The sequence below is a fragment of the Caloenas nicobarica genome, chromosome 8 (assembly GCF_036013445.1).
Source record: "Caloenas nicobarica isolate bCalNic1 chromosome 8, bCalNic1.hap1, whole genome shotgun sequence".
NCBI lineage: Eukaryota > Metazoa > Chordata > Aves > Columbiformes > Columbidae > Caloenas > Caloenas nicobarica.
The window spans coordinates 10,862,151-10,876,238 of record NC_088252.1 but is presented as its reverse complement, the minus strand read 5'-3'; the positions used below and the strand labels follow the sequence as shown (position 1 = coordinate 10,876,238).

At 41.1% G+C, this 14,088-nt stretch overlaps 1 protein-coding gene across 1 annotated transcript; it reads left to right on the top strand.

The window, feature by feature from the left end:
* The first annotated feature begins 1,018 nt into the window (after window positions 1-1,018).
* SCG2 (secretogranin II) lies at window positions 1,019-2,902 on the top strand. The gene has a single exon (XM_065640427.1). The coding sequence runs from the start codon at window positions 1,022-1,024 to the stop codon at window positions 2,900-2,902; it is 1,881 nt and encodes a 626-aa protein (XP_065496499.1). The 5' UTR covers window positions 1,019-1,021.
* The last annotated feature ends 11,186 nt before the right edge of the window (window positions 2,903-14,088 follow it).

The window sequence follows — 14,088 nt, the reverse complement described above, 5'->3', positions numbered from 1 at the left end:
TTTTTCCCATTTCAGTTCCACAGTTTATTGTTGGCTGGTATAAGCTGGGCAGACTGACTAGATATGGGCTCCTACTGATCTGTTCTAACTGAATTTAGCTCACTTTTGCCAATGGCCACATTTCTGCCTGCCCTGGGACATGATTCAATTTCTGCTGAAGTGAATGAATGAATGAATGAAATCATCACTCAGAACCTAGCTACTCCAGCTCATTTCTGAGATGGGTTTTAAAGGATTCAGTAAAACTGTATTGCACCTTTAGGATAAATTATACCTTGTCCTTCATTTAGGTGATCATTGCCCATAGGAAAATGGTTCACTGATAGAGCCTCTTAACTAAAATTCACCTGTAATACAAAGAATTTTTTTTTAATGAAATAGTAAAAAAAAGAAAGTAATAACACTAGCAGTAATGACAGAAATAAACTTGCAAGTCATATTATATGCCATGTTCTCCACTTCATTACATTAATTTTATTGCAGTCTAACACCATTCAGTGGTATTACCCTGGCATGAAATTAGATGCCCTGTGGAACAATCTTACAAAATAATTCCGTATGCAGTTTTAATATTTTAAGTAGTATTTATCTATATGGACATACTGATTTTACCATTTGAAGCCTTCGTTTTCATAATCAAAATGACATTTAGATCCCTCTGTGGATATTTCATGAGCTGTATAGGATTTGTATTTTAGACTTTGGTGCTGCCATTGGAAAATGGATGTTCATAAAGTACGTTGAGCATTAGAAATTTCTAGCATAGGAAACCACTAGTTTCCAGTAAACTGCAGAATCCTAGGAAAAATTCAGAAAAATCACAAATTTCCACCAAAATATATGGCTTTCATATGTGTGTTATATTAGGTTCCCATAATTATTAAAAACATGTAGTACTGGTGGTATTCTTCATGATGAGTCCCAGTTTAACTGTCACTATTTTGTTTCTCAGTTTTTTAAGTCTGTCTCCGTGTGTTAACTGCTTCTTTTTTCTTCTTTATTTCAAGGAAATATTTTAAACATGGCAGAAACTAAAGCCTTCCAGCTCGGAGCAGCCTGCGCTCTCACCTTTTTCTTTGTGCTAATCTGCTGGGTTGATGCAGCCTCCTTCCAGCAGCATCAGCTGCTTCAGAAAGATCCAGACTATGTAATGAAAAACTTACAAAGGTTCCCAAATCCAGATATGATCAAAGCTTTGGAATACATAGAAGATCTTCGCAAGCAAACTAACCAGGGAGAAAGCAGCCCCGATTACAACTCTTATCAAAGTGTCCCGTATCTCCTGCAACAGAAAGCAAACAAAGATCAGGTTCACCTACCAGATAATGCAAGGGATTCTTTGACAGAAGATGAGTCCCAATGGGTTAAGGTAATGTTGGAAGCTTTGCGGCAAGCTGAGAAAGAGTCAAAAGTTGGCCCAAAGGAGAACAAACCTTACGGTCTGAGTTCAGATAATTTTCCAGCTGGAGTAACTGATGATTACGAGGCTTACAAATGGCCTGAGAGGTGGCAAAAATATCTCAAAATGCCACTTGTGCACTATGAAGACAGTTCAAGAGACAGTCCTTTCAAGCGTACTAACGAGATCGTGGAAGAGCAATACACACCCCAAAGCCTTGCTACCTTGGAGTCTGTATTTCAGGAGCTGGGGAAGATGGCGGGACCTAGTAACCACAAGAAAGAAAGGCTGGATGAGGACCAGAAATTGTATACAGATGATGAAGATGATGTATATAAAGTGAATAACATTGCCTATGAAGACGTGGTTGGAGGAGAAGATTGGAATCCCATAGAGGAAAAAGTGGAAAGTCAAACCCAGGAAGAGATAAAAGATAGCAAAGAGGAAATAGATAAACACGAAGAAGAGATTGATGATGAAATGAAAAGATCAGGGAAACTCAGCTTCCTTGAGGATGAAATAAGAAGAGACAATAAAGATCAAATGTCAGAGAATGTTTCAAAGCTAATGAATTATTACCTGAAGAGGCTGATGGGCGGTACTGGGAATAGGAAATTAAGGACTGGAGGAGAACTTGAGGAAAAAAGAGCACCTATGTTTTTGGATAAGCAACTCGAACCTCAGTCTATAGCTCAGCTGATAGAAATCTCAAGGAATTTACAAATTCCTCCTGAGGATTTAATAGACATGTTGAAAGCTGGAGAAAAAAAGCAGCTTCAGAGTGAAAGGTTGGAAGCTGAGCAGGAGGCAGAATTCCCAGAAGACCTCGATGAGATTGCTGAACCCAATCTAGGACAGAGCGATATTTTTAAAAATAATGTAAACTCTAAAAATGGGTACCTGAAGCAGCCTCTTAATGTTATTCCAGAAAATCTACCTGAAGACCTCAATATTGAAGATATTGTCAGTCTTCTGGGAACTGACAATTTAGCTAATCAGAATCCCTCCTACTTACTAAACCGTCTTAATCAAGAAAATGATTTGCCAAGACTGTCTTACATTCCCAGAAGATTAAAGGGACACCCGTTTCCTAAAGCTGCCTGGATGAACGACTTGGAAAGGCGACAAATGGAGTACGAGAAACTGAACGAGAAGGATGAAGAGCTGGCCGATTACTTGGCAAAGGTGTTGGCAAAATATCCGGAAGTTATCAACCCGAACCAGATGAAACGCATCCCAGTTGCAGCTCCTGAAGGTGACCCGCAGGAAGAGGACCGGCTGGAGCAGGCCATCAGGGAGCACCTGAGCCAGCTGGGACCACAGGAGGCCACCAAGTTGGCTTCGCTCAGCAAAAGGCTTTCCATGGCTGGGGAAACCGATGAGATGCAGAACAGGCAGTATCTGGATGAGGATATGCTAGCAAAGGTGCTAGAGTATCTAAAACAGGAGAAATCGGAGCTTGAGAGAGATCACATTACTAAACGGGCAATGGAAAATATGTAATCGTTCCCCAAATATTATTTCTCTTCCACGTGTTGACTTCTATCCCAATTCAGTTGTGATTTATTCCTGCTCTCCCACTAAACCACCCATGGTAGACTACTGACCATTGAACAGTCTGCATATCTTTCCAGAGCTGTTATATTGTTTATTGATATACTTATATATGTTATAAATTATGGGGCAAACAACAAATTGCTTCAAGTGTTTTAAGAAACAATTTAATGAAATCAAGTAAAAACTATAATATGTAAACAAACAACCTTTGCATTGTTAATAAAAACATGATAAATGAAGAGTGATAATTATAATTTGAAATTTTTAAGATTAATTGGATTATTTTGTTACTGTCTGTAGTGGTTTTTGTGGAGTATCAAATAAAAAAAATAAAGCATTATATAGTTTTATTTACAAGGCTTTTTCTATTAAGTGTTTTATTGTTGATGAATAAATTATTTCTGGACAATAGATTGTGTTTCTCTGTGGCAGCTGATAAAAATCATACTAATTTGAAATGGAAACATACATTTCTTCTTCTACGGACAACTTTTCTGGAGTCTATTATTTTATTGTCGAATAAGTTAGTAGCATATACCCAGGGTAGTAACTGCTTTACCTTTTCTGAAAATTCGGCTCTACATAATTAATGACTATGTATCTCTTGGCAGCAGGAGAAAGATATAAGCTTGGATATTACAAAAATACTATTCACTGAAAGGGTTAAGATTCTATGATAAATGATCTGTCCAGCTAAAACAGACTCCGTAAGGAAGCTAAAAAAAAAAATACAAAACTGGACATTTGTGTGTGAGTATCAGGAGCTCTGGGCTGCTCTGCTGAAGGGGACAGGAAGCTCTGCAGGTGGGTTCCTCGCTGTCTCTCCCAACGGCTGCCACGAAGAAAGAGACGGGCTCCAGGGCAAGTAGAGAATTCATCCTCCGTGTAACATCACTTTTTCCTCTAATAAAAATATGATTTCATATTTCATGACTGTTACATGTACAAGTAAGTATGCGGAGAACCTTTATTACTCACTACATTACCAGGACACTTGTAACATCTCCTGAGCTCCTGTTAAGACCTGCTGAGTATGTTCTGGAAGAGCTCCGGCTCTTTTCCAGAACAAAATGTGCTTGTGTAGCCCTGTGAGTCAGACACGGTTTGTGCTGGGCCAGCTCAGGCATAAGTGTTTCCAGGATTATAGTTTAAAAGTGGTTTTTCCCTGTGGAATCCTTCAGCAGCTCATCTCTGCTAAGTGGGGTGGGATGATTTTTGGTTAGGCGATGTCTAATGAAGCCAAGTACAAAGGCTGCAGAAATAAGAGTTCATCTTCAGTGTCACCAGAAACATTAAACATGGAACTGAAAAAAAATACCAGAGTTAAATTCACTTCTCTAAAACAGGACAAACCTGTTACCATTTGCAAAGCACTTGCAAATTGGTAGCTTGGAATCACTGTATTTTATTCAAACCAAAATTGTACTTTTAAAAAAATAACAATCTTTATCACCTTGATCCCTACATTACTGTTATTCTCCTCAATCCGAATACTGCTCCTGCAATCCTCATAGTCCAGAAAAATCTTCTTTCAGTTAAATCAGTAACATTTAATACTCAAATAAATAATAAATAAAACTGGGGAAGAATAATAAAAACAAGACAACTGAGAATTAAATGAATGTTTGCTGTTTTCAGTGAGCAAGTTTCAGAATTCTGTATTTTCTTTCCAAGGTCATATTTTAACAGGAAGCTTTATTTACCGCCCTTATTCACACCCACGTAGACAAGAGTATCAAAGCCTAACTTCATAGCCAACTTGCTAGACACTTTGTTTTTCTCCAGAGCTGTAGTTAAACGCCTTTTAAAAAATTTTCTTATGGGAGAAAATAATTAGTTCACATAAATATTTTCATTAAAAGAGATAATGGGTAGCCAGAAGGGACTTTTTTGTGTGCGTGTGTGTGGTTCATCTTCATAAACAAGAAAAGGGATGTTGAACTTGAAATAACAGAATTGCACATTGTATAACAGAAGCTGATTTCAAGATAAAAAGTGACATCAACACCCTTTCCTCTTCTACCCACAGAATGTGGACAGCTCATCTCCCTGTGAAGCATTTTATTTCTAAGAAATTAATCTCTAACTCCATTTTGAAATGAAACAAGCAAATATTACATAGGCAGCACCCTCTTGGTAGCTATAGCTGCCTTCTGCTATGAAAGCAAAGCCCCTGCGGAAAAGCGGATAGTTATACCTGAATATGCGAGACAGCATTCTCGAAATGTGCATCAGAACATGAGATCTGCTCCATTAAGCCACCCCAGAGCAGCCCCCTGCCGAGAGGCTGTGTAATGCTTAATTGTTCTTAATAGCCACAGTCACTTCTGCTTTCGTTTGTCTCTGCTTTATGTTTTGCTTATGAGCGTAGTGGAACAAACAGTCATGTTGTTAATGCACACAGAATACATAATTCATAACAGATACACTATCAAGCTCATTATTATAATTATATACAAAATAAAGTGACCGCCCTGCAATTTTTAGACAAATTAAGGAGCAGTTTTTTAAATTCCTCTTCTGTGCTACAATTTGACAGCATCTAAGATGCAGCTGGTTTGTACTCTGTTTATCAGTGGCTTTTGTCCACCAAAGAAAAATGTTTCTGCTCACATCTTCCCCTTAAAAGCTGCAGTAAACTTCATCATGTCCTCATATATAAAGTCCTCCCCAACAGCAGATTAAACAGAAATTTCACATTGGATCTGAATATAATTAACTGCTGAACAACTTCCTCAAGACCTGAGGGAGTTTTTCTCTGTACATATACCAGAATTCATTATATTAGTATCCATAAGAATTAATACCTTTTTGGTTTTTCACTAATTCACATATTACTGGAAGTGGGTTTGTTTTTTTTTTTCACATCTGCAGCTCGATGGCTCCCATTATTTTGTCAGCTGGGGCTCTTAAATGAGAACATTTGTGATTCAAAAATTAATGTATCCACTTTACCTCATCTGAAGAAATTAGACCGTTGCAATTATTTTTTTCTGAAGTGGTATTTCCACATTACAGTGGAAGGGGTTTGACTCACGTATAACATGACAATCACCAGTATTTCTCAAAGTACTTTACAAGATACCTTGTTTTGCAAGCAAAGCCACATGACCCATCTATGAATTTCTTGATGTGGCAACAGGTGAGCCAAGGCTGGAACCCTGAGCTGTGCTTTGCTTCACAGCTTTATTCTGCCATTTTTGCTGTTGCTAGCTAACAAGAAGACTAATTACTCAATGCCACTTCTCCAGGCAAACCTTACCCAGACCAGTCTCGCACTCCTTCAGTCCAAACGTTGCAACGTGGGAGCAGAGAACTTGTGCAGACAGCAGTCATGTGCAGGGACGAGAGTCCCGTGGGATCTGCACCCCCTGGAGCAGCCCTTACCTCCCCTTGGGTGCACAACACCCAGCAGTGGTGATTTACTGCATGACTCACAAATCTCTACAGACACAGCTGGACGCCAGCTGCACTTTGCATTTGTTCAGCTACCCAAGCACCCCCGGAGAGGTTTCTCCGAGCTGCAAGGAGCTCCAGTGAGCAGCAGCAGGCAGGTTCAGAGCCTCTGGTGCATAAAGTGGAAAGGAGAAGCCCTGAATCAGAGCTGATTATCTGAAGAGCCATGTTATTCCTGACTTTTAGATCATTCGAAAACATTTGAGATTGTTAATAATTCATTTGCAGATGTTGCAGAGCTCTAAATGTGGCTGATTAAATGCATTTGACGTTTCTCTTGAGAGAGGCTGTTATTCCAGGAAACCACTCAGTATCTGCAAACGTCTTGGAATCAGCTTACTCAAAATTACAGGCTCGCTTACAATGTTTTCCCCTTGCAAAGAAAGAAAAGCAACCTCCGATTCCAAACGTAACATACACTGGCAAATAACTATAGTACAATAATTCTGAATTCACTGCAGCCATTCAGCAGATCTGCTGTGTAATGACTGGCAGTCCAATGCAGAGAGCTCTGCCTTCCTCTGCTAAGACAAAAACCTGCAGATAATGAGCCCTGCAGGTCCTGCACACCTGGGAGAAGAGAGAGAGAAAATGCTTGTTTGGCAGCTCCCCAGCTTCTACGATTGCTGCTCCATTATATGCTTCCCCAAAACCTTCCTGCATCCACCTAAAAACAGAGTCCCTGGCTTTATCCTGGCAGAAAATCCAGCCTCTGACTGGATGGCTCACTGGGAGTGCCACAGAGCAGCCACGTCCTCTGGGCTGGATGAGCAGGGTCCAGGACAGCCTTTAAAAGAAATAATGAGCTTTATAGCACCTTTGTGGCTCCCTGATCATGCCACCAAATCTGAGTCCACCCAGAAGAGGAGGCACACTGCATCTGCCAAGATCTACAGGTGAAACACATGGTCGTTCTTTATTGTCTATTAGAACTCTTCCCAAAACCATAGTTCCTCTAAGTGGATCTTTTTTTCCAGCTCAAACTTTAGATTCAGATTGTAAAGCTATTGTCCCTAAATGCAAAAAGAAACTTCCCATCCCCACTTTTCTCTCTCCTCTTTGACCTAAGTTGTCAGACTGTCTGGATGAAATGCAACATATAATTTCTGCAAGAAACACATTTTCTACCATGGCTATGTGTTTTGCTATCTGCTAATAAATGTCATAGCAGAGCGACAAACCACTTAGACACTACCAGAGTACTTGTACTCCCATATTAAGTATGTAAGAGCCAAGCCGGGAACACTATGTACAGACACAGAAAAGATAAAAATAAAGACAAATCATTAAAGGGGATAAATCCAACACGTTCATTACTTGTCATTCATGTGGCATAACAAGGGCAGATGTGTTAAATCCTTGCAAGTAAGTTTTGGGATGCAAAAGTAATCTGACAGGAAAACTGTTTTCTGCAAGGTTAAATTCACTCAAATCCAATATACAATCGATTTTCTTCTTACAAACACAAGTGCAAAAAGCTAGAAACTTTGCACTAGGGACTAGCACATTGAAGGAGACTAAGAAAAAAAAAAATCCGAAAATTTTATTCTGTATGTAAGTCTGCAATTACCATCATATTCCACCAGTTAATTTCGACAACAGAAATGTTGTTGCTGTATGAACTCACAAATCCTTTAATCTCACCCAGGACTTTGCTTTCCTAGAAGCAATAGTCAGGTTAAACTTTGTTTACATGTATTTTTGGCTTTCTAGTTTCTATTTAAAAACTGCCAGCCCCCCAGCCCTCTCCTCACTAGAGTGCACGGTCTGAAGCTGGTGCCACCAGAGTCACACAAACCTTTTGGGATGGCTGGGGCACAGTGGCCGCTTCAATGCCACAAGGTTCTGTCTCCTGCACTCCTGAGCCTCCCCTTGACGGAGTTATTTCATCCATAGGATTTTTAACTGCTGGGAAGAGTTCACTGTTGAAAATACTGCAATTATGAACAATAAGAAAAAAAAAAAAGGAAATTTATCAAAACTTCAAACTTTATAATGTCTTTTTTACCTGTCACAAAAATACTGGTTTTGTTTTAGGTTTATGCTGTTTCTCTTCTGCTCTTTTTAGAGTCAGCACATTGTGCTTTGCTGATCCTATGCAAGAGTTCAAAGCTATTGGCAGCTTCCCTATTTGGCAACACCTTTTACATCAGTCTTATTGATATCTGACATAACACAGGTGAAACTAACAACTTCACATAATTCTATAATGTGCAGTGCTATTTGTTTCCATGACAGTAAGTTATCTGCCCCTCCCTATCATGGGGAAAATCAGGGATACCAACGTAAATACTTTGAGACACACTGACAAATGTATAGCTAAAACATATAGTTTAATATGTAGTTTTAAAAAAATACTTTGCATGAGGGGTCACAGAGCAAGTCTGATTTCCTTCAGCTCTGTTTCGGCCATGAAGTTCCTTTAAGGTTAACATTATATGCCCTCTGTGGAGCTGATGGCTGCTTCACGCGTAGATGGCTACATCAGACTCCAAATCTCTTGGCTCCAAACTAAGATGCTATTTATAGATCCCTCTTAGCCTTCCCCACCTGCCTTCCAAACAGGCTGAAATATCAACTCCGAAAATACAAACCTCTGTTCAAGCATAGAGATGAGAACAGAGGAGATGTTAAGTAGTCTGGGCATTAAAAATACGCTAAGATAAGTTGTGTCAGACAGATCAGGCCCCTGAGGAACAATATTTTGACAACAGCCTTCCAAGAAAATTCTGAATTGCAATCAATATAATCAATACTATGCTCAAACACCTTTTTCCATCCAGCCGATCGACAAGTAGACTGCCAGAAAATCAGATTAGCTTTATTTCATTAACCCCGCTAAAGGCAACATTTACATTTTTAATTTAGTACTGGATGCTCACCGAAGTGCTCTCCAAAGCCAGGTGATGGATGAGGCTGGGTAGGCCCCACCCCGTCCCTACCACTTGGCTGCCACCACCTGTCACAGAGCAGATAAGGGGTAATTGTAGCCTGGCCATGCCACAGACTGGTGCGGTTGTCTGGGGGACACTGGGCTGGTGACTGCAGCAGCAGTGCCAAGGAGCCCAGGTCTCCTGGGCAGCCTTCAGTACTGGGGAGCATTCTATCTCTGAGCAAACACCTCGGTGGTTACCTTCTTAGCTAACTCATTTGTTAGTCAGGTTGTGTAATTTCCTTTTCTTCAATTTACCATCCTCCTGGCTCAGCTCAGTGCATGACTCAGTAAGCCTGGCTTAATCATCTTCGTCATAAATTCTGAGTCTATTAAATTGCTGATAAAGTTCTTGCTGACCAGCTCCTACAGCTAAAATATCTGTAATGGAAAAAAAAACCAGTGGAACTTCACCTTTGAATTGTAGAAATTTTTAAAAATTAACTCCCATGCTACAATACAACACCTTTCCAAAGAAGCAGCCAAAAGCAGCAGCAGCCTGCTTTATAAATATGTAAAGGATGTGACCTTTTAAAAAATACATACCACACTGCAAAAAGGGAGTAGAATTTAGTTATCTTACACTAAGACCATTGGGACATCTGCCTTTTTCCTAAGGAAATGACTTTGCCTTGTATCTCACCTTTTATAGTGCACGCTTCTCTACCTGTGTAATTCATTATCCAGTAGTCAATCTCCTCAATAGTCTAATGATGATGTTCTTAGGAAATGAATTTTTTAATAGTCTTCCTGATGAACATGTGTTTTGTGGCACCTGAAAATAGACGTACTGTATTTCTAGGCTAGTTGCATGTTTTACCTATTGAGCCATACATTTCAGCAGCTGTGGCTTCCTATATGTTGAGATGCAAAAAATAATTTAAAACACCATTTGCCTGACAAACTGTGATTATTTGTCCTCCTATATATCCTATGAGTACAAAGTTCAATTTATAGCTTGCTCTATTCCTTTACATCTTTCAAAAGCCGAGGAATAGGGAATGCATTGCTTTATCAATTCTTGCTAGGTGAGCACAGGAATCGTAGTGTGTGTGTATATATATATTTATACACATACCTTATAAAAAAAGGCTATTGAGATATACAAAATAGCAGGTGCTTCGGTTAAACTGCTGCTACAGACAGGAAAAAAACAAGAAAAAAAGATGGAATGTGAGCAAGCAAGTCCCTGCTTAATTAATGGGATAGAGGAATGAGGCATTGGGGGACCTGTTCTGCCACCAGATCTGACTTGGGCAGCAGGAGATGGGTCTTCAGCTTGATTTTCTCACCTGGAAGGCACCAGCCCTGGCCAATCAGTGCTTCCACTACTTATGCAGGTTTCTGGTAAAAGAAACTACAGCCAGGGATGTTATTCTCCTAAAAATATGATGACCTTAAGAAATGCAAAATAATTTGTCTGCCTGAAACTGGGCACCTACATTAAAACAGCTCATCTTTCAAAGTCGCTATGCCTTGGCAAATCTACACATATGTTGAAACCATTGGGCTCTACACTGTCTTTTCCTTACAAATAGGTACATTATCTAACGAGGTAATTGAATGCAGCTCTGCTGACTTAGTTCATTGAGCACAGAGTACATCGAGCCATCCTGACAAATATTTACATAGAGCCACATTATCCCCCAGGTCTATTCATGTTTCGGTGTGTGACAAACACCTGTGCACCTGCATCCCTGGTGAGCATCATCCCTACCCAGGACAGCTCGCATCTCCCTATGCCCCAGGCATGGCCTGGGCACATGGCTGTGACAGAACCACCTTCCCTGACCCAAGCAACAAAACCAAAGGGGGAAATGTCTAAAATCTCTGTGAAAAGATCAGACTCAGCCCTGTTTCACCCCAAGAACATGCTCATCTGCCTCCTTGAACCCCATTACTGCGCTTCTTTAGCTGTTCATACACCTTGTGTAAACAGGCAGGGCCCCCCTCCCCGTCTCCTGGGGGCCCCGTGCTGCTCCCACTGAAGCCCCTGGGAGCTGTGCTACCTTGGGACAAGGTTCAGGAACCTCACCCCGGGGTGCAGGGCAGGCGGGAGTGTTCCCAGGGACAAGAGCCTGCCTCAGCTGTGGGGGCAAAGCTCCCCCCGCCCTGCCCTGGGTCATTGCCTTCAGGCTGGCTCTGAAAATTTTCTTTCTTCCCCAGCCTGATGAGCTTTGTGATTATCCAAGTGTGGGGAAAACAGAAGGTAGTGGCTGGGGGAACTTAAGGACAGGTTTGCTTATAGCTGATCCATGTTACGTTTTCCCTAATGCTTATATGAATCAAAACATAAACAAAGTCTCTCCAGTTGAAAAAAACCTCAAACCCTTCATTTCACACAACACAAATTTTTATACAGATTTGGAAGTTGTTTTTAAAGCTTTTCTATGAAAATGAAGTACAAGCTGAAGATAAGAACCATCTCAAGATCAGATGAACTATCTTCTCATCTGAAAATTCCCTTTCTGTTTAGGCTCTGAGGTTTGTTCCTTTTCAGGAATCTGCAGACTGCTTTACTGAAAGGAGACTTTGACTTTTCAGGGAAAATAATATCTTGTTTCAAAAAAAGTATATATCATCTACCTCTTTCAATCTGGAAGCAGAAAACAGGATCTTCTTTCCAGGTCCTTCTGTGGCCAGCAGCATCTATAACAGAATTCTGTGTTCCTTCTCACGAAAGAATTATTGAATAATTAAATATCATACAAATATGTTGGTCCAGCACTACAGCCCAGTGTAAAATATTCTATATCAAAAGTAAAGTATCCTCACCTCCAGGAAAATATTGTGATTCCAGAAAATTCTGAAGGAGATCGTTAATGTGTTACAGCGTGTAGCAGCCGTAGTTCTGTTCCTCAGTTTGTTTCCTCCACCTGTGATTTGACATTTGATATAATTTTCAATTTTGTAATGCTGGGAGGGCAGTTCAGCCAACTTTTAAAGTTCATTTCAAGAATATAGTTCAATTTAGCCAGTAATTTGCAGAGACCATCCCTCTGATTACAGGATGTTTTTCTGCCCATTGCAGAAAGCACAAAGAGAAGAGAAAGGCAGACAGCAGCATTAGTGACCCCACATAATCTCCTCTAACACCAAATGCAATTGTAAGTGGACATATTGAAGTGTTGAGATACCAATTAGCTACTTTAATGCAAATTATTCTTTTATGTATAGGGTGGTTATTCCTTGGACCTGAAATTGCTGTAGCTCTGATGCTAGCATCGAGTCATGAGATAAATGAATCACAGAGCCAGATTACTGCATCTGCAAAGAATGTTACGTTCTCGAGTCTAACCTGATGCTGCTGCACTTGCAGGAGATCTGTGTGTGTGCACATGTATCTGGCAGATGAAGCAATTCCCAAGGGATATTTTGGTGCAGCATCTCCTGCGCACTGGTGGGGCCAGAGGGCAGGATGCACAGTCCTTGCTTATGCCAGCAGCTACAGCTTTGTCTCCACCAAAGGGGGATGCATCCCCTGCCGCAACACAGCAGTTTGGTGGGGCAAATACCAAATGTACCAACGTTATCAGAGGGACCCTGATCTGGGAAGCTTATCCATCTGTTCCTGCTCTATCAGACTGGTCCAGCTGCTGGTCCCTATGTTCCTTGCCTGCCTTTAGAAAGCCAAGCCTGTAATTTAACAAACGTGAGCCAGCGACGAGGAAACAGGCTGTATTATCTCTAAAGAGAGACAGCCAGAGCTTTTCTAGAAAAATCTAAAGGTTTTTGCTCTGTTGCTTTCTTCGCAACACCTGAACTGGAACCAAACCCACAGGGTCAGCTCCGGCACCACCACATGAGCTTTCCCGGCCGTGCTCCCAGGAACACAAGCTCTTCTTGCCCATGACTCAGCACCCCCAAGTGTTGCTCCCCGCTTTCTGCACAGGCTTCCAGTACATCCCACCCGCACCAGCCACACCACCCCTGCTGGCAATTAGAAAACGGAACCTGGGAGTCTGTCGGCTACTGCAAAGGATCCACAGCAGTCCAGGAGGGAAACAGGTGCATTGCTGGTCAGTTTGAACAGACAGTGCTGCAGTCCGCACTGACCTCGGGAAATGGCTGAGAGACAACAAACTGAGCAAGAAATGATGCTATGGAACATACATACAGGCAGAAACAGGCTGATCAGCTCTTGGTTGAAGTCATATAACACAATAAATACAAAAATGGAACTGTAGTTGCATCAGGTTTGGCTTTTACAGTTCAGTTTCTAGGAGTGGAAATACTGAAAGTGCTCACAAATACTCTGGCCAATTAGTTACCAAATGTTTCTGTAATATCTCAGGCAGCTTCATAAGTCCATTAAACAACTCGCAAGTCCTTTTCTGCGTGGGGTTCAGCACATTTGCTGTTATTTGGAACATATTTTTATTTTATTATGTTCTGGTTTCATCCTTTGCAGAGCTTGCCAACTGTGCTCTACTAATAAATACCTACACACAATTTATGGTGAAAATCTGATTGCACTGAGCTCAGCGGGAGTCTACCACCACCATCAATATCTGCCAGCACATGTGGTCACTTCCAAAGACTCCAGGCAACCATTCCCATCTCATGATGTTTCCAGAGCGTGCCAAGGGGCGGGCTGGTGCCGTACCAGTTCTGATGAGACGCTGGCTCCTGTTAGCAGCAGCAGCAGCTGCCTCTGCACCATTCGTCATTCACGCAGGCACACACAGAACGACCGGGGGAACTCAGGAGAGCCGGCAATGTAAAATGCTCTTCAATTTCTAAT